The sequence below is a fragment of the Carettochelys insculpta genome, chromosome 2, assembly GCF_033958435.1.
Source record: "Carettochelys insculpta isolate YL-2023 chromosome 2, ASM3395843v1, whole genome shotgun sequence".
NCBI lineage: Eukaryota > Metazoa > Chordata > Testudines > Carettochelyidae > Carettochelys > Carettochelys insculpta.
In genome coordinates this window covers 275,129,264-275,149,886 of record NC_134138.1, presented here as the reverse complement: position 1 = coordinate 275,149,886, position 20,623 = coordinate 275,129,264, and the positions used below count along the sequence as shown (strand labels likewise).

Genomic DNA, 20,623 nt, shown 5'->3' with positions numbered 1-20,623 from the left:
AAATGAACCACTGGCAGCGTGAAAGAGCCCAAACTGCCACTATGTGCCGGCAGCGGCAGCCCTATCAGTTCAGCTGCTGGCATCACCCCCCGCATGGGGACGGTTCTTGCGTTGCAGCCTCCAGGTGAGCCACAGCAGGGTGGAGCCTGAACAAAGGTACGGCTGCTCCAGCAGAACTGGGTCATAAATCACGCACCGCCCCTTTAGCTGTCCGGCTTCCAGCTCTGGATTGCAGGAGCGGCTGCTGCAGAAGTGGGTAGCTGGGCTGCAGCAGGCGGCTGGGAATTGCAGTGCGAACAGCTTTAGTGAATGCAGCCGGCGGAAACACAGCCCCCGACCCCGCATGCCCGGGGGCGGGGATGTCAGCAGTGGAGACAGAATCTGGGGCCACTGAGCATCCCCAGTCCGGTGGCCCTGTGGGGGTTAGTAGGAATGAAGCCCCGGCAGGGCCTAGCAAAGCGGCCAGAGAACTCACTCCACGAAACCGGTGGGGGATTAACACATGGGCCCAGAGGGTCCTAGCTAATCTGCGGGGTCCTGATGCAGCTTAATCTGCCTCTGTCCAAACCTAGCTGGGGAAGTCGTGGCCCTACTGAAGTCAGTGGGAGTTTCGCTTTTGATTCCAAACGGGGCCAGGACTTCACTTGTACAGGTTGAATCTCTCTCGTCTGGCACCCTTGGGAGCTGACCAGTGCCAAGCGAGAGAATTTTCTGGACCACAGGAGGTCAATATTGTCTAGCTCATCACCAGCACTTTTCCCCTGCTTGCTGAGCTCTGAGAAGATGTTTAGGGGTAAAATACAGCTAAAAAACAGCACAGAACGCGGAGAGCCAGGACTGGTGTCTGGAAACAAACTTTAAGGGACCACAGGAAACTTGGCCACACCCAGGATGAGTGGTCGTCCAGGCTGACTCAAATCATGCTGGACCATGGATGGTGCTGGACAAGAGAGTTCCGGATTAGGGAGGTTCAACCTGTAGCATTTCGCAGTTAGAAATCCCCTTGCTCTGGAGACATGAGGGCTGGCTTGGCCCTTCTCAGTTCAGTTCTATGGGGCCTTTCCATTGAGGCAGGGGGCTAGACATGGGCCCAGTGCCCTCTGGAGAAGCCCATGAGAAGGCTTTGCACCGCCGAAGACAATGAGTTGTTCAAATAACAAGGGGAGTTCACTGGGAACGACAAACCCTTCGCCTGGGGTAAGCTCCTGGGTAAGGAACTGGTGTGGAACACACAAAATCTGGGTTCAGGTCCCTGCTTGGCCACCACTTTTCCTGTGTGACCCTAGACAAGGCTCTGTGCCTCATTCCACACCAGCACAATGGGGCGCAGATGCGATTCAACTCCCCGCAGGAGTGGGTGACAGTCTCCTACAATGGGCTGGATGAGGAGCACAGGGCGAGAGAGGGTGGGAAGCAGGTTGCTGCTGATGATGAGAGCTGGGAAAAGCCATGGAGTAATTAGGCATTTTCAGCGACATGTGACAGCAGGGAAATGGATTATTAACATACAAATTGTCATATGGCTCACACCAAAGGTCCATCGGGCCCAGTGTCCTGTCTTCCAACAGTGGTCAGTGCCAGCTGCCCCCGAGGGAGTGAACCAAACAAGTAATCCCCAAGTGATCCATTCCCAGGCCCAACAAGTAGAATCTAGGGACACCATCCCTACCCATCCTGGCTAACAGCCATATATGGTCCTGTCCTCCATGACTTTACCTAGCTCTTTTCTGAACCCTGTAAATGTTCTGGTCTCCGCAACATCCTCTGGCAAGGAGTTCCACAGGTTAACGGTGCGCCGGGCAAAAGAATCTTTCCCTTTGTTTGCTTTAAACCTGCCGCCTATTCATTTCATCGGGTGACCCCTAGTTGTGCTCTGGGAAGGAGCAAATAAATTTTCCTTAGCTACTTTCTCCACAGCAGTCAGGACTGAATAGGTCTTTGTCCTCTCCCACCTTAGTCGTTTCTCTTCCAAGCCAAAAAGTTCCAGTCTTATTAATCTGTCCCCAGACAGACGCCATTCCAAATGCCCCATCATTTTTGTTCCCCTTTTATGAACTTTCCATTTCAAAGGTATCTTTTTTGAGATGAGGTGCCCACCTCAGCCCTGGCATTCCAGAGGTGGGCGTCCCATGGATTTATATAGAAGCAATATGATATTTTCCCTCTTAGTCTCAATCCCATTCTTAATGATCCCCAACTGTCCGTTTGCTTTTTTTTGACTGGCGCTGCACACGGCACAGCTGTTCTCAGAGAACTATCCACGACTCCAATGAATCTCTTGAGTGGTAACAGCTAATTTAGTCCCTGTCGCTGTAGACATAGAGCTGGGTTTATGTTTCCCGATGTGCCTTACTTTGCCTTTATCAACCTTAAATGTCAAGTGCTATTTTATTGCCCACTCACCCAGTTTTGAGAGATCCTTTTGCGAGCATTGCAGTCGGCCTGGGACTTAACTATCTTGAGCAATTTTGTGTCTGCAAATTTTGTCACCTCGCTGATTACCCCTTTCCCCACATCATTTATTAATAGGTTGAATAGGACTGGTCCTAGTACAGACCCCTGCAAGGCACCGCTAACCTCTCTCCATTCTGAAAACTGACCATTTATTTTTACTCTTTGTTTCCTATCTTTTAACCAGTTATCATGAGAGGACCTTCCATCCTATCCCATGATGGCTTACTTTGCTAAAGAGCCGTTGGGGACGGATCCTGTTAAAGGCTTTCTGAAAATCTAAGTACATTATACCCACTGGATCCTCCCTGTCCACATACTTGTTGACCTCCGTCAAAGAATTCTAGTAGATTAGTGAGGCATGATTTCCCTTTACAAAAAAAAATGTGGATTCCTCCCTATAAGATTATGGATATCTCTGTGGCTGACAGCTCCATTCTTTGCTATATAATTTCAACCACTGTGTATAGTTCAGAAGCATCTGGAGGCCTGTTACACTAGGAATATCCCATGCACCTGCTCAGCTCAGACAGAGCCACCCCAAAGGGCAGCTCACTGGGTCTGAGTCAATGGACAATACTGTAATCCACACTGCAGTGGGTGGGTGGGTTTCCTCACAAAGAGCATACAGAGGGAGAAAAATTATTCTCCTTGACCTCTGAGGGTAGGACAAGAAGCAATGGGCTTAAATTGCGGCAAGGGAGGTTTAGGTTGGACGTTAGGAGAAATTTAATTGTCAGGGTGGTTAAGCATGGGAATAAATTGCCTAGGGAGGTAGGAGATTGGAGATACATAAGGGCAGGTTAGATATATCTACCAGGGATGATGCAGATGGTGCTTGGTCCTGCCATGAGGGCAGGAGACTGGACTTCATGACCTCTTGAGGTCTCTCCCTGTTCTCATGTTCTGTGATTCTGCGATGTTGCAGAGCAGAGGTAGCTGGGGGATCGGAGTCCTGGGGTCAGTCAGCTGCCAAAGACCAGGTTGCGACTTGTGCTGGTGGGCACCCAAACAAGGTCTGCTGGAAGGCAGTGAAAGGGCCCCACCCCTGCTCCTCTACAGTGAAGGCTAGCGGAGCCAGGCACAGCAGATCCTGAATTCCAGGAGAGCCTCTGGACTCATTTGTGCCACCAGAGTCCCACTGCATTCAATGGGGTACACGCAGGGTTTGGTGAGGGGGCGGGGGGAGGTTACGGGGGATGGGCCCCGGCAGAGTGATGGGCTCCAGGGAGGGGCTCAGAACTGCACCAGCAAGGCGGTGTCAGACTGGAGTACCTTGGGGTCACTCTGCTGCAATCAGCAACACAATGTTGATGGACGCCAGAGAAGGATCTGGCCCCACTGGCTTTAGGGGAGCCTTGCTGGCCGACCCCAGCAGAGGATCTGGCCCCACTGTTTGCTCGACTGTGACTGGGCCATTAATGCTGTACAGCCCGTCTGCTGTCAGCTCGCTTCATGGCCGGCTTTTCCTTTTATTCCACTACAGAGGAAGCCGGGCTAGTGACCAGGATTGGCTTATGGCCCCCAGCCCCCAGCGTGTTGGCTGGGCTGGCCGCACACCGGATCCATGCTCGACCTGGGAATGTGCCCCACATGTTACCCCAGCCCTGCCACGAGCTACAGCCCCAGAAACCCCCCAAGAGAGCCAAGGGGAGCCGGGCCTGCCCGGGTAACTCCCCAGCTGATTGCTCCACTTAGCCTCAGCCTGTGATGGGGGTGGGGGGAAGGGGGCTGTAGGTTTGATACCCCACAACCTTACAGCACCCCTCCCCTGCATTTGTCCAGGGGATTTAGCCTCACAGCCAGTGTTATTAGGCCCAGCACACTGACGAGGAAACTGAGGCACAGCCAACCGGCCCATGCACTTGCCAGGCCGTAACCTAACCCTGGAGGCGGGGGCGGGGTGGTGTACAGACAATGGGCCCCAGGCAGGGCCATCAGCTCCAGGGAGGGCCTCTCTGTGGCTGCCACAGGCCCGTCATTCACAACGGCTGGGCCCCCCTTGGAGCGCCCTGCAGGGCTGCCCTGGCCTGGCTGGAGGACGCCCCCCCCCACACACACACACACCCCCAACCTGCTCCTCCTTGCACTTCTGCCGCACGCCTCGGCCCGGGGTGCCCGCGTGCAGGCCTGTGACCAGGCGTGCGTGTCCGAGGGCGTGATGGGGCACCGGTGCCTGCCTACACAGGGCAGCTTCGGGAGCGGCGTGCACAGGGGGCACCTTCCAGCATCTCCCCCCCCCACACACCCCCCCCTTCCACGCAGGCCCCTCGCCTGCACCCGGGCTAGGACGCCTGCCACACCGGGGGCGGGGGAGGGGCGGACGAGCCCCTCCCCCTCCTCCCCATATCAGGGAGCTGCTGTGGTCCAGGCTGATGTAATTACCCGGGAGAAAGGCAGCGGCTTGGCACGGTGCAGCCCGCGCATCCCAGCCGCTCGCTCGCTCTCCTCCGCCCCCCCGCCGGCTCTGCAGTGGCTGGCACACACCCTGCTGTCTCCACCGCGCCGAGAGGGGAAGGGAGCGGGGCTGGGGGGGAGGGGGGGGGATAAAAAAAAAAACACCCGGCTGACATCATCCGGCATGACAGCGCCCTCGGAGCAGCAGCAGCCCCAGGCGCCCCCGCCCGCCCGGCGCTCCGGCACTGCCTCCTGAGCGCGGCCGCGGCGCAGCCTCCGTCCCCAGCGCGGGGCTGCGGGCAGGGGTGGGGGCGCTACCGACGCGCCGGCCTCTCGGATTAGCCCAGGGATTCCTGCGCGGCGCGGGCGGTCCGGGGCCTGGCCGCTGGATGACACGCCATGCCGGGGGAAGCCACCAAGGCGGAGGGGGCCGGGCTGCACCAGGACCCCGGCCGGCTGCGCCCCGCCGAGGCAGGTGAGTGCCCAGGGGAGCCCCTGGCCTCCCTCCGGGAGCTGGCAAAGTTGCCCCCCCCCACACTCCTCCCGCACCCCGAGGGGCTCAGAGGAGCGGGGCTGGGAGGCGGAGGGAGGGGGGCAGAGAGAGAATGGCCCCAGCAGGGCAGTGACAGAGGGGGAGGCGGGGGGGGGCTGTCGCATGGCAGGGACCGGGGGTCTTGAGCTGGCTTGGGGGCGGGGGGCCAGCGGGGCTCGTGTGTGCGGCTGGGGGGGGGTCTGTGGCTCCAGGCTCCAAGGCAGCGGAGGTGGGTGGCAGCCACCAGCCGAGAGCGCGGCCTGTTCCCCTCCCGCTGCCCTTTCTGGCGGGGGGGGGGGCGGCCCTGGGGGAGCTCGCCAGGCGCCCCGCGAAGTCAGACCGCAGCGTGCGCCCAGCTGTTCGGTGTGACTCGCCTCCCCCCCCCACGCCCGGCCCAGCTGCTGGCTGCAGTGACCTTCCTGCCGGGCGAAGAACGTGGGCAGCCGGCTCACGGGGCAGCTCCCCGCTCCGAGCCCTCAGTGGGCCTGGCCTCGTGGCACAGAGAGGGAGACTGAGGCCCGGGGCAATGGCAAGGGCAGGATGGTGACAGGGCTAGGTGGCTCCTGCAGCCCCAGCCCAGTGGATGCCCAGGCGCAGCGTAGGCCTGAGGCCTGCAGGGTGTTTCCTTGTCATGGGGGATTGAGCATTGGTCACCATCGGGCCCCTGGAATACACCCAAGGAATCTCCCAGACCCCCAGGCTGCCTCTGTCCCTACCACCCAGTCCCACCTCATTCGGTAACACACAGGTCTGGCTTCCTGCTGGGGCCAAGCGGCCGCTGAACAGCCAGGGACATTAATTCCCACTGGGGTTTGCTCAGAAACTGGAAGTGTGACTTTTCCTGCATGATCCCTCCCCAGTCCAGTGAGTCTGCAAGTCCCTTCCCGCCCTGCTGACTCAGCTGGTATGTGCAGGGCCCCTTCCATTCACCGATCGCAGAACCCCTCCAGGTGCCTGGGACAGTAGACACAATCACTAGATCCATTTTACAGATAGGAAAACTGAGGCACCAGTGATGCGGTCACATTCAGTGACAAGAGATTCTCTGGATAAGTCTGAGGTCAGTTCTTGAACCACTAGGTGCCACTTCCTCATGACAGGGCAGCCGTCAGGGACACTTACCAGCCCTGCACATGGACCTGGGGTGGGCGGTGCCTTTCCTCACCCCCGGCAAGGCCTCACTGAGCCAAGCCAGGCAGGGGCAGCCCCAGAGACCTGAGCAGTACCTCTCTGCCTGGACCGGGCAGGTCCCTCCCTTCCTGTGCTCTAGGCCTGGCCCAGCCTGGGGTGTCCTGGCTGCCAGGACAGATACTGCAGTGTCAGGGAAGTGGGGCCCAGCCAGATTGGCTTGTCCAGCCCTGGAAGGGTGACATGAGAGGGGCTTTTTCTTTTACCAGGCAGGCAAAGGTCAAAGTGCTGGCTAGAACCTGGCTCCATAGCCCTCAGCACAGCTCTGGGGGGGCTGTGCTCCCCGCTCCCCAATGGGGTGGCTCAGGGACAGTGTGATCTAGTGGTGAAAGCAAAGGATATGGAGTGAGGCGCCGTATGTTCAGCCCAGTGTGGAAGGCAGAGGACCAGACGATCCCTGGCCCCAGGGGAGCTGGGTCTAAACTTGCCAGGCAGAGCCCAAAATCCAGCCCAGACCAAAAGAATCAGACTCCAAAATCCAGCCCAGACCAGGGCTTGCTTTTCCCAGCTCTGGCACCAAGAAGGTGTCCGCCTGCAGACTTGTATTTCCCTGTGCCTCAGTTTCCCCATCTGTTAAAGGGACAGAACTGACCGACTGCAGCACACAGGGATCTGGGTTAACTAATACAGGCTCGTAAAGCACGTTGAGACCCCCAGCAGAAAGGCACTTGAGAGAGGCACTGGGTTATTATTGATAACGTGCAGGCGTGTGCCCCCCCTCTGTGTTGTGGGTATATACAGAACTCTGTGTGTGTGTGCTTCTCTGCTTGTGTGGTGGATGTGTACAGAGCTGTGGGGGTGTGTTGGTCTCTGCCTGGGCAGTGAATGTGTACAGATCTTTATGTGCGTGTAGATTCATAGAATCCTAGAGCTGGAAGGGACCTCAGGAGGTCATCGCGTCCAGCTCCCTGCCTAAATCTGCGTGTGGCTGGGTGTCGCTGTCTCTGCCTGGGTGGTGGGTGGGCATGTGTTTTGTCTCTGTGTGGTAGGTGTGTACAGCTCTCTGGGGGCGTGTTTTTGTCCCTGTATGATGGGTCTGCACAGATCTTTGTGTGTGTCTGCCTGTGTGGTGAGTGTGCACAGATCTGTGTGTTTGTGTCTCTGCCTTTGTGTGTGTGTGTTGCTCTGGTGGGTGTGTACAGATCTCTGTGTGTGTGTGTCTATGTGTTTGCCTGTCTGGGGTGTGGGTGTGGGTGTGGGTGTGGGTGTGCGCGCGTGCTTGCACAGGGGAAATATGTGCACCCCTCTGTTGTGGCCAGGGCTGCTTTGGAGGCACCCATGTGTTTATTTCATTTGTCAGGGTTATCTGACACAGCATTTAAAACGTCCACAAACCCACCACTGCGGAAAGCAGGCAAGCCTCACTATGACCAGGGTGCGCGTGGGGAGGGAGCGCGAGATGGAGAAAAGCGAGGCAGGCAAGCAGCCGCCCAAGAACAAAAGCAGCTCGGAGAGGAGAGCATTAAAAAGCCATTGGCACTGGCCTGAGAAAGCCCATCTCCCTCTGGGACAGCTGCTCCTATGCCCTTTTTTGCCTGCCTTGGTGGGGCACAAGAGAGGCCTTCAGACTTTAAATACCCTCAAGTAAGCCAGCTTACAACTGATGCAGCATCCCTTCCCTCTCCGGGAATCCCTGTCCCAGAGCACTGGGCAGGCAGCCTGCCTCTGGGTACCAGTCCCAGCTTTAAGGCCTGACCTCCCACACCCCCGAAATCAATAGAAAAGGCTGGCTTTGACCTCAGGGGGCTTAAAATCAGGCCCCAAGGAGTTCGTCAGTAACCTGTGCAGGATGAACTGGCACGAGTGCACGGAGCAGCCCTGAGGGGGTTACGTGGCCGACCTCCGGCAGAGGGCTCTGGAGATTGTGGCCCCGGTGTGTCCTGCTCTAAAACGATCCCAGCCGGATGTGGGCAGGGGGTCTCAGGGATCTAGTTGAAAGGGCATCCTCAGGTCTGACCAGGCTCGTGGTGTAGATTAGGACAGCGCTCTGCAGCCTCTCTCACCTCACAACACCCTTCAGCGCATGTTATTTCAGGGCACACCCAATATATATAACCCAATCCCCTCCCCCTCCCCCAGAGCCAGCTCCACACCCCACCCCAGCCGCTACAACCCAGTTCCCCACCCCTCCTCCAGATCCAGGCACCCCAGGCCCTCCACTCTAACTCAATGCTGGCACTCTAAGCACCACTCCGCAGCACACTGGATTAGGGGACAGTTCCCAAGCTGGAGAAAGATCCTGGCTGACAAGCCCAGGAGCTCGGGCTCTGTTTTAGAAGGGGCTGCAGTCTCCTGTTACTTGAAATGTTCCCGCGATTGTTTTTAAAACTAAGATTTCCAGGAACAAAGCAGTAACAGGAGCAGCTGGAACAAACCTCCCGCTAACTAACTGGGACAAGGCACCACTGCAGGAGGATGCAAGAGCCCTGAAGTGAAACTGACAAGAAACACACATGAAACTGACTGGCCTAGTTGTATTGGCCCAGCTGGGAGAAATTCCCTTTTGATTCAACAATCTCATGTTCCCAGATAAAGAAATGGACTTTTAAACTACATAGAGCCTGACGCTGCAGTCTTACCTCACCAGACTAATACCCCCAGCCACAGGAGGGACCTGCCCCTCAGAATTATTTGCAAGAGAAAAGGTTTGCGGGGCCAGGAGTTCTAACCTGGCTGCACCCCTTTAAAAGAGAAGGGGAAAAAAAAGAACCAAAACCCAGACCTGCTGCTTCTGCTGAAAAATAATATCATTTTAAACAGCCAGCAACATAATAGCTTCTATTTTCTGTGCAGCCTAGAGAAAAAAAAGTCGTGTTTTGTTTGCTGGTTTTGCAAAAGCGGCAGCTGAGTAAAATCACAGCACCCATCCAGCCCAAGTCCAACATCAGGCAGCACAACTGGATGCCGCAGAGACAAAGCCTGGCCGTTGCATAGTCACTGCTTTTAAGGCCAGGGAGCTGATTCCAATCATCTGTCCTGATCTTCTGTGTCCTACAGACCTTCACCCCAGTCCTTGGTGTTAGGCTACAGTGTATCTTCAAAGATCCTTGATTTAAAGACCCCTCAACCTTACTGCATGCCAAGATACACACCACATACACACCTGGAAGGGACCCCTCAGGAGGTCATCAAGCCCAATCCCCTGCCCTCTTAACAGAACCAAGCACCATCTCAGTATTTATTTTAAATCTATTTGCCCCAGATCCCTAAATGGCGCCCTCAAGGACTGGGCTCACAAACCAGGGGTTAGCAGGCGAATGCTCAAACCACTGAGCCTTCCCTCCTGAAAGTGGAAAAGGCTTTCCAATCCCCCCAGTTGTGTTCGGATTGAAATGGTCTCACCTCAGGAGCGACCCTTGTCCCACCTTTTCCAGCTCCAACGAGAATAAAAACAGCATTAGACAAAGAATAAAGCGTAACCTACTGGTCAGAGTATGTTACATTTTGCCCACTCTCTGCACAAGCCACCCAGAATGTGAGAACGTTTTTATCTCACAACCCATGGTCCCTAGCTTTGCAGGTCCCCATTTCAACCCCTGAAGGTCACCAGCCTCCAAAATCGGCCTGGTTATGGCTGTCGTCAAGTTTGACAAAAATCCACGGAAGATTTTTCAAAACAAACAGCTTCTAACATTGTCAGTAGTAGTTATCGTTGGTTGTTTTCTCCTTGGCAGAGGAGGCTCAAAAAGCCCAAGGACACTCAGTATAGGTACATGTATCACTCTTCATTCCCTGCTATATTACAGGCAACAGATAGAATAGGCTGCAATTCTTTCACACCTCACTGAGATGCAGCCACCTCTGGGGTGGTGCAGACCATTCAGAACAGTATTTGCATCAAGAAGGGGAGCTTACCAGCAGAATTACTTGTTTTGCTCAGGCAGCGCCAGCTCACCTGCTCAGCCCTGCCAAGGCCAGCTTCTAGCCCCGCAGATGGCTGAAGCAGGATCAGCTGTATTTATAGAAGCATGTTACAGCAAATCCCTGGTGTGTTGTGACAGGCGTCGAGGGCTCAGCCATGACCAGGCGCAGCCTGGGGATCCTGCTCGTACGGGCTCAGCTGAAAGATCTAGTAACCGTTCCACAGTAGAAGCTGAGTTCATGGCTGTGAGCAGGTGCAGAGCTCAGGACCTTCTGCACCAGAGCCACAGGCAAAAGCCTGACTCTGTGGGTGCACCCAGGCTTGAGCACCCATGAAAAAAATACTGGGTGCTGAGCACGCACTGGCCACAGCGGTGGGGTGGGGCCACTGATCAGCTGTTTGGCAGTAGGGGGAGGATGGAGAGCAACCAGCACTGGAGCCTATAGGAAGTGGGGAAGAGAGAGGGCAGGGCCTCAGGGCAGGGGTGGAGCAGCCACAGAGAAACAAACCCAGTGTGGAGCTAAAGAGCAACCTCCTTTAGCTGCCCCATCGTCATTATCTGTGTAGCCAGCAGGAGGCAGCCTGCTCACGACCAGCTAGGAGAGAGCAGCCGGTACAATGACCCTAGAATAGTCGTGGGCGCGCGAGGCTTCATTGCCTTCCACCAGTGCCTAAAAAATCCCACACCCACCACCACACAGGACTGGAGACCCAGAGTCTGGCCTGTAAGGAATTTCAGCCAGGCCTGACCCGCATCAGCCTCCCTACGTTCACCTTCCAAAAGAAACCAGTGAATTCGATAGCTTTATAAATCTTATGACAAAAGGAATAATGTAACTCTTACAAGAGCACACGGCTAATTTATAACCCAGGCATCATGTCCAGGGTGACAGCAAACAGAAAACTCAGAGCGCAAGTTGAACAGTTCACTCCACACAAGCACCGTAAGAGGAGACTGAGAGTCCCAGAAGCTGCGCTTTAGCTCACCAAAGCCTCAGCTGGTGCCTCAGATCATCCCATCTGCACTAAGGGCTGAGTCTGAACCATCTCTCCACTTGTTCGTAGGGAAGCCCCAGCAGCCTCTTCCTCTGCTGTGGCAAGTGCTAGGCAGCCAGCGCCCCGATTAAACTAGTCAGTTAACTCACAAGTGAACAGCCTTAAAGAAACCCTGTTACAAGACAACACCAGACCCCTGAGAATGACTCAGTCCGAAGGACTCTCTCTCCATCGCGACATTTATGGAGAAGCTGAAGAATCAGCCTGAGAAAAGTAACTAAAACAGTGTGGCCGAAATCAAACCGCACCTAAAGCAGACAACTAACAGAGAAGAAGGCATGTGCCTGCCCAGGTTCTCCTGGCTCTAAGCAGGATTGCCCATGATCCCTATGTAGTACCTAGAGGTACTGAGAGCTCATCTAGGGTGAGTGAAGTCTCTGCTCTACAGCCTCAGCTGAGAGCCAGCTGGCCCTTAGCTCATGTGGTAGAGTACAGGGCTTTAAACTCTATGCTTGCAGGTTCTATCCCTAGTGCCAGCAACCTGGGTCTGCTGGTTTACAGCTGGTAGAGGGTTAACAACATCCCTACCTGCTGCAGAATGAGGGACGATGCTCTGCTGGTCTTCTCCCAGCTCCTGCAGGCCTTAGAGCAGCGCGACCGCCCATCCCAGTTGTGGCAGGACAGCCCCATACTTTGTTTCATCAAAGGGGCTAATTGCCCTGTGGTTTCAGGCAGCTGCCTGGCTACAGCTGCCCCTTCCCCTGCCACAGCTTGGCTGCCCCCCAGCTTTCCCTGGCTGGGACAGCCTGTGCCATGGCTGCCCCCAACCTTCCCTCAGCTGGGGGAGCCAGAGTGGCAAGCATGGTGGCCCCCCAGCTGGTGGGAGCTGGGAACCACACTGGCAGGGTGACACACCCCCCACAGGGCAGCCAGCTCCTGACTCCCAGAGAGGGTGACTAGCTGTCCTGTTTTGGCCAGGACACCATCACTCCCCTTGTCCCATATTTTGGCAGTGGAGATATCATCCCCCTGCCTGCTTGCTCATGAAGTCTGACCCCAAACTACCAGGCCCAACTCCAGAAACTTCTGGGTGAAGGGGTAAATCTGCCCAGCAATGGTAACACTCAGCTCCCCCTTACCTCCTGCACAGGGGTCTCTTAGAGAGCTAGCTCCCTATTAGTACCTGGGTTACACCGACAGACCCCCGTCATCCGTGGGTGGAACCAAGCCTGGGACTGCTGGAACTTACCGCCCACGCCTCCCCGGGGTGAGCGCCAAGCCAGCTGGCTCCCAGCCAAGGCTGCATGGGAGTGGTGTGAGTGTACTAGGGGGGCCCACCAGGGAGTTCTCTGCCTCGGTGTGACTCCCTCGCGCCCGCTCCTGGGAGGGTGTCCCCTTCTGCCCAGCCTCGTCTGCATGGAGCCTCAGCTACGCTCCACAGAGAGCTAGTCGCATTGGTAGGAGGAGGTGGGGCAGTTTTGGGAGCCCACCCTGTGGATGGGACAGGACGGGGGAGGATTACCTGGAGCAGGGCAGGGCAGGGGTGGCAGACGGCAGCAGCAGTAGCAAGGGGTTTCCTTCCCCAGACCTCCCCGCTCACCACTCCCGCGGCAGGGAGCTCCACTTCTCTCTGCTGCGCTGCCCCCGCAGCTCCCTGCCTTCCGTGGAGAAGTGGGACTCAGCAGGCCAGCTGCGTGCTGAATGTGGGGGTGGGGGAGGCGACCCCCAGCAGCCACTGCCCTGCCCCAGGTAATCCCCAGCCCAGTTAGTCAGGGAGAGGGCAGGGGAGGGGCACGGTCAGGGGGGGTGTCCTGAGGCAGTGGGGGTTGCTGGGGGCCCCCATGCCTGGGGCACTGGAGGGGTGCACTTGGATTCCCCTACTGGGACAGCCCTGGCTACTGATGGACACGAAGCAGGACTCCTGATCTCACCCCCACCTTGGTGGAATTCCAAAGCTCCCCCCATTTGCAGCACAGCCCCATCACGACTGGGTGCCAGCATCAGGGAGAGGCGCCCAGGCAGGCCTGGCTACCTGTGCAGCAGGAGAATGGCCATGCCGCAGCCAGGAGAAGGCGCTAGCGGCCAGGCTGCTTTTCACCACAGAGGACGGGCTGAGGGGAGGAGCAGGGAGTCTCCTGGGTACTCGCCACGTGGCCTGAGAGCTTCACGAGAGATGCTTGGACCCTGGCGAGGGCGCCAGGCGTTGGAAACAGCTCCTCAGCTCAGCAACGAACCCGCCCGGGCTTTCCCCACCTTGGCCAATGCGGAGGGGGTCCCAGCCCGTCTTCACCTGCGCACACACAAGAGGCATACAAAGGGCCCTGGGGCAGCTCTTCCATTCCTCTCCAGCCTTTTCACTTGGCAGCTGGGGCCCTGGAGGGGAACTGGGCTCCTCTGGCCTCCAAGCCTTTGCCTCCTGTCTGGATTTCCCTCCCTCTCTCGCTGCAACGAGTAACCGCCCTGGGGGTGGATTCACAATCACAGAATCACAGGCCTGGCAGGGACCTCAGGAGGTCATCTAGTCCAGCCCCCTGCTTCAAGCAGGATCAACCCCCACTAAGTCATCCCAGCCAGGACCTTGTCCAGCCGGGACTTAAAAACCTCTAGGGATGGAGAAACCACCACCGCTCTAGGCAACACATTCCAGTGCTTCACCACCCGCCTGGGGAAGTAGTTTTTCCTAATATCCAACCTACTCCTCTCCCTCTGTAACTTCAGACCATTGCTCCTTGTTCTGCCGTCTGACACCACTGAGAACAGTTTCTCACCCTCCTCTTTAGAGCTCCCCGTCAGGAAGTTGAAGGCTGCTATTAAACCACCCCTCAGTCTTCTCCTCTGCAAACTAAACAAGCCCAAATCCCTCAGCCTCTCCTCATAGGTCTTATGGCAGGTGATAGTGCCAGGTGGCCGGTCCTGGAGCTCTCCCTTTAGCTACAGAGCCTACCTGCACCCCCTGCCCCAGTGCCTCAATATGGAGCCCATCTCGGAGGAGAGTGGGGTTCAGTCGCCCCGGCCCAGCCCAGCTGGGGCCATTTTGCTGAGGCAGCCAGAAAAGAGGCCAGTTTGGTGCTATCGCAACTGCCCAGGTGAATACGGAGGTTCTCCTAATGCTGCTCACAATGCAATGTCAAGCTGAGGTCGGCCGCCTCCCCTGGGGTTGTGCCCTTACCCAAAATGGCCTCCATCTCCCTCTGCCCTCAACAGGACTGAAGCAACACTTTGCCCTCAGCCAAGATGGCCACCATTCTATCCTCTCCCCCTGGGAAAAAATGGCCGCCGTCTCTCATTGTCCTCAGCGGGCAGGAAGCCCAGCTGCCCTCACGGAGCTGGGGCCGGCCAACGGCCTTGCGCGACAGAGGCAGGAGGCCGCGAGGCCACAGGAGCAAGGGCGATGGGGTGCTGAGGACAGGGTGGGAGCAGTCGGGCGAGCAAGCGAGGCGCAGGGCGGACACAGGGGAAGTGGAGAGCTGGACGGAGGGATGGGGAGAGGGCCCTGGGGCATGGGAGGCAGCCAGGCCTGGGCTGTGACCCAAGAAAAGGGTGAGCCAGCCGGCGGGGAGGGAGCAGAGCCACCCCCTTGCAGCTCTGCTCGGGGGCTGCGTGGCCACCAAACGGCCAGAAGGTCGCTGCCGTCAGGCCGGGGCTGGACTAGCCCCGAGCGTCGAATGGGAGAAGCTCTGCAGCCTGTTCCCAAGCACAGGCTGCCCGGCATCTCACTGCCCCTTGCCTCTCCTCAGCTTCCAAGGCAGGGTCCTTCCTCCCGCTGCCCCGGGCTCGGGGAGTCAGGCTGGGCTCAGCTTTTGTTGCCTCCCATCCACAAGCCGCCATCCAACCTCCACTTGGGCTGCCAGAGGCCGTGATGGGCCTGGGTGTCCCCCCCGCCAACTGGAGTGAAGGGGACCCAAACCAAGCAGGAAGAGGGTGGGGGTGCGGAGGGAGGAACAGGTGAACAGGAACTGGGGCTCGCCCGCTGTGATGGAGTGGGGGGATACCTGTGTGTGAGTGTGTGTGTGTGTGTGTGTGTATGTGTGTGGGGGGGCTCACAGAGGGTGGGGGGCTCCTGCTGGGGTAACCTGGCGCCCAGGTGACACCTCTGGGCTGCAGACAAAGGGGCAGGTGGAGCCTGAGGGGTTTGAATTGGAACTGGGAGTTGGAAGCAGTGAGTCTGGGCTGGGCTGGGAGAGAGAGAGACCAAGGAGGGGGCCAGGCCCCGGCTCCGGGGGCTCCTCGGGGCCTCCTCTCCCCAGCATGGATTGGACTGGCCGTCTCTGCCAGCTGCACTGACTCTTCTGTACGACGCTGTATCCTGTCGGCTAATAAACCCGCTGTTCTGCTGCTGAGCGAGAGTCTCTCCTGCCTGCGGATGGGTGCAGAGCCTGGGGAACCCCGAACCCCATCACACCCCCCTCGTAGCAGCCAGCCTTGGGCTAGGCAAGCTGAGAATTGCAGTGGACAGCCTGTGCCCCACTCACCCTGCAGGGAGCTCTGGCCTCCAGCCCCACAGGCAGGGGATTAGGAGAGCCCGCTCTTCCTAGAAGAGTTGGGCACAACGGAGCCAGGCTGCTTAGCCCAGAGGACAGCTGCGCGGTGGGCCTCAGACCTGGGGAATGGGCATCAGGCCAGGCCTCCTCCTGCTTTTACACCACTGCTGGCTGCAGAGTTACACCAGCGGAGGGCTTATTTGACCAACAGACCGACGGGCGAGAGAAGCGGGGGCAGACAGCCGAGGAAGCCGGGTGATGGGTCGAAAGGCAGGCTAGCCATGCGGCTACGCTACCAGGCTGGGACACAGGCAACCGGGGGGTCACTTCCTGGCTGCGGCGCTGCGGGTGGGGCGCTCTGTGCCTCAGTTTCCCCTCCCCGAGAAGGGACTTGGTTCAGCCTGGCTGTGCCTTGGGGCTGTCTCTCACTAGGTGTAGTGCAAGGCTGAGGGCTCAGGGGACCTGACCTCAGCTGGCATCTTAGAGGCTAAGGCAGGAGCTGATCTTGCTGAAGAGGGAGTCAGGCTGTCAGTGAGAATGTGGAGCTGGGGCTCAGGTATGCTCACCTGTAAGAGACGTAACACACTAAACTAAAGCACCCTCCTGCCCTGGCATCTCCCCTTGCCCCTCCTCCTGCAGCCCCTGTCCTCAGCCCCTCTGAGGGCCAGGTGCCGTCATGGGGCCAGGAGGTTCAGCAGCCGCCTCAGTCCATCCGGCCTTTTCCTGACGCTCACGACCGAGGCAGTTGGGCTGAAGCCCAGGGCACAGCTGGGGCCTGCAGCCTGGCTGCTCCCAGTGCCAACGGGTCTAGCAGTGTCCCTATGGCTTTGCAGCCTAGCTTGCCTGGTGAAGCAGGGGTGTAACCTAATCACCCCCTCGTCCTCTGAGCAGCCTGTTCCCTCTGGGACAAACCCAGGGGAGGCTGGTTGCCTGGCCAGTGAAACTCGAGCTCCAGGCAGAGCAGTCTGCAGTCCTGGCCTGAGGTGTGCGTACAAAGTGATCCACCCGCATCCTCGTGCGACAGGGGGACGAGCCCCCCCGAGCTGCCCCTGGGGAAGCGAGCCCGGCCAGACGCCCTTGAAAAGATAATCAGCACAGGTCTCCCTAAGGCTTGGGGAACATTAGCTAATTAATCCTCCCACCCTGCCTGCTTCAGACTAGCCACCTCCTCCTTGACCAGGTGGGGAGACCGAGGCACCCAGAGCAGCTGAATGACTGGTTGGAGGAGGCTCATTTACCAGCTGCTTCCTGGGGTGAAAGCAAACTCCTGGCCTGGTGGAGTCCCCAGCACGGGGAGCCGTGATCGCTCGTGCGAGGACATGGCCTCACGGGTCCCTGCAGTGCTGCAGCCGTGCTCCCAGTGCTCCGGCCACATGTGCATCCCGGCCTCTCCCGGCTCCGTCCAGTCTGCAAGTGGCTGCTTCCAGCTGGAGGAGGGGAAAGCAGGCCAGGTTTAGCTGAGACCTACTAGCTTAAACTGGCAGTAGGTGGTGCCCAGGGCAGGGTGCTGCCTTGAGTGGCTCTGAGAACATGGGCCCAGCAGGAGAGCTTGGGTTAGCTCAGCCCTAGAGATGGTCTCCTCTTGCGCAGGGCGGGGTCTAGCTACTTCCCCGAATGGTTTAGGTTGAGGGTAGTGAGCGATGCCCTGGACTACGAACGGTGCTCTAGTCTGAGTTCTGCCGTGGACAAGCACCGCCCCATTCCCTGCCTCAGTTTCCCCATCCGTCCAATGGGGAGTCTGACGCTGACCTCCTCCGTAAAGCCCTTTGAGCGCCAGTAATACAGATAATCCAGGTGACGCCAGCTGGGATTATTGCTCTTCCTGTGAGGCGGCACCAGCCCCGGCTTTCCTACGGCCGAACCACTGGCTCCCGTTTCTCCAGCGAGCGTCCTGTGGGAAGGGAAATGCAGGGCTGTCTGGTTTCTGTGTTCTGGGACCCCTGGAATCGTGGCGAGGCCATCAGCCCAGCCTGGGCTCTGAGAGGGGCCCCCTGATTTCCTAACCTACCCTCCAAACCACCCAGGGATCCTGGCACCTCTTTTCCTACCGATCCCAGAGGGAGAGACGTGATCTTCAGGCCCCACTGCCTGGCTCCAGCCCAGCTGTAGCTGGCCCAAAGCTGCGCCTGCTTCTTCCCCACTTCCTGGGCAAGGTACAGAGTGCCTGAGTAGACAGCCGTGCCCCGGCAGCAGGCGCAGCTCAGGTGGAGACCAGCACAGCTCGGATATGTGACCAGGTGCAGGCTGGAGCCATGCTTGTTTGCTTGGCAGAATCAAGGTGACCTCCCAGGCTGTCAGAGGGAGGAGAGGAGCAGGGAGCCTGGGTTTGGCCCTGCAGTAGCAGGACAGGTGGCAGCTTACAGCTAGTCACTGCCAGGCCTGGAGAAATGAGCATGAGCCTGGGAACTAGGAATCCCCAGCTCTAGCCCCACCTCCGGCTCACGCCGCCCCCATACCGTGTATTTCTGTAGCACCTCAGCATTTAATTCTGACCCCTGCCGAAGGGACAGGGTCGAGCTAGGTCAGATTCAGGGAGGTGAGGTTCCCATTAATGGGTGGAGTCGCCGCACCTGTGTTGGCAGGGCCCCTCTTTGGTGTGAGAGGAGTTTTGTGGTTACAGCAGAGGAATAGAATGCAGAGCGCTTGATTTTAGTCCTTCCTCTGCCACTAACTCACTGGGTGACCTTGGGCAACTCACCGCCTCACCGCCCCTCAGTTTTTCCATCTGTAAAATGGGGCTAATATTACTGGCCAGGGCTTGTGAGGCTGAGTTGACTAAGGCATGTCACCTCCCCCAGTTCTTGCGTGATGGTTGCTATAGTGACATCTGTGGATGGAAGGTGTGATGGAAATGCAAAGTCAGGCTTAGCCATCTGCGCTGCTACTTTCCTAATAGGTCTTCCTGGGCTGGAAAGTCTGCAGCCTGTTTAACTCTTTGCCTTCCACAACCTTGCTAGGGCCAGAAGACAGCATAAGCCCCTGATTCCCCACAGCTCAGACTCTGTCCATGCTGCTGGGGACATCAGAGGCCAGGTGGTTTGAAATGTTGCATCGTCGGATGCGACACCATAGTTACAGGTTCTAAGAAATACTTAGCAGCCCAGATACCCGCCAGAACTGCAGTTCTCACCTGGCCAACATGCAGGCCATAGACCCCTCCCCCTGTCACATGGAGGATGGCAGGGATCTGAGGGCAGAGTTAAGCTGATGTGGGGATCTTTGCTCTGCAGTCGCACCTGCCCGTCTTTAAAACGGCACAGCTCGCTTTGAACGGTCCAGCTTTCTGCTTGTTTCTTTAAATCCCAGTCACGTTTTCCCTGTAGATCGCTGCAATAAATTTACTGCCCTTGTTCCGGCCTATGCATTTTGCCTGGCAACATACACTACATAAGGGGCTGTATAAACCTGCTCCAAAGAGATCCCTGGGCTTCAGCCCCATCTGATATTTCAGTCAGAGGCATGGTACAAAAATCAGAGAGGTAGCCACTCTAGTCTAGAAGGTGCCACAGGACTTCTTGCTGTTTATGGTACAAAAAGGATCTAAGCAGCATGTCCCATGCTGCCAAGACCCATTCTGGGGTCACCTTGGGCAGGTCACACCCCCGCCTTGTGCCTCAGTTTCCCCATATTTGCAACAGGGATAACAATGTTGCCCTCCTGTGCAAAGCACTTTGAGATCTCTGGCTGCAATGCTCTACAGAAGAGTTGGGTATTGTTTTTTCAGCCAGTGGTTTTTGGCACAAAGCAGCCCCACAAGTGCTACAGAAACTATGCTCAAGAATTGCTTCAGTTGCCACCGGTGTGCAGCTACCTCTGAGGAGGAAGGCGGTAGCTGAATAACAGCACACCACAACCGCCTGGTCCCATCAGGCCAGAACCATTGAGCCGCTAACAACCACAGAGGAATTTAGGGAGGTAGGGGCTCAGATCGGAACAGAAAAGACACGCTGGGCAAACCCCCTTTAGCTCCTCTGGTCTGGTAACTGTTCCTGGCAAGTGTAAACCTGCCCCTTGCAGTTGGTGGCATAAACCCCTCAGCTCCAGGAGGGAGCTCTGATGGGGGTAGGGCAGATAAAGGCAGGTGAGGGGCAGCGCTGGGGGATTGCCCAAGCTGCACAGCCAGGTCATTGGCTCAGGTGCAGCAGCTAACTCAGAGTTTAAGCAAAGCCGTAAGCTGGGGCCAGCCTTGCCACAGCAAAGGGAGGTTGGGTTCCTTGGAGAAGGCTGCTAGGTTGGAAAGGGGCTGTGTGTAGGGCCTCACCAGTAAGTGATTTTATATAGGGAAAGATCATCCCAGTTACCACTGAACTGCAGCCACCTCTGGGGTGGAATGGGGCAGCTAACAACCCCATGGGGAATGTAATGGTGTAGGGGAACACTGTATCCAAGGGAAACTGCATGTCCGTGGGGGGGAACTTTCCAAGGGAAAATGGAGTTACCTACATCAAGTTTAGGGAAGACACTGAAGCAGTGCTTACAAGGGGCATCATGGGACTGTCAATATAACAGGCCAGAACCTTATTTCAGGCTGGCTGCCTGTCCACCTCCCACCCAGCCCAAGCCTGCTTAGGTCTGGGAAGCTCACAGGGCCCCTGTAACCCGCACCTCCAACAGCCTGTGGAGGCAGGAGCCAGGCCACATTCCTGCATGCTCTGTAACCACCTCAGACAAAGGACACATGCAGGGGAGCAATGCACGAAGGAGATACAGCACAGA

At 57.5% G+C, this 20,623-nt stretch overlaps 1 protein-coding gene across 1 annotated transcript in view; it reads left to right on the top strand.

Moving 5' to 3' along the window:
- The first annotated feature begins 5,013 nt into the window (after positions 1–5,013).
- LOC142008179 (uncharacterized) overlaps positions 5,014–20,623 on the top strand; it is a 45,776-nt gene continuing 30,166 nt past the window's right edge. The window contains exon 1 of the mRNA XM_074985250.1: positions 5,014–5,323. Within this exon, the coding sequence (XP_074841351.1) occupies positions 5,248–5,323 (76 nt within the window). The 5' untranslated portion in view covers positions 5,014–5,247. The remainder of the gene's footprint in view (positions 5,324–20,623) is intronic.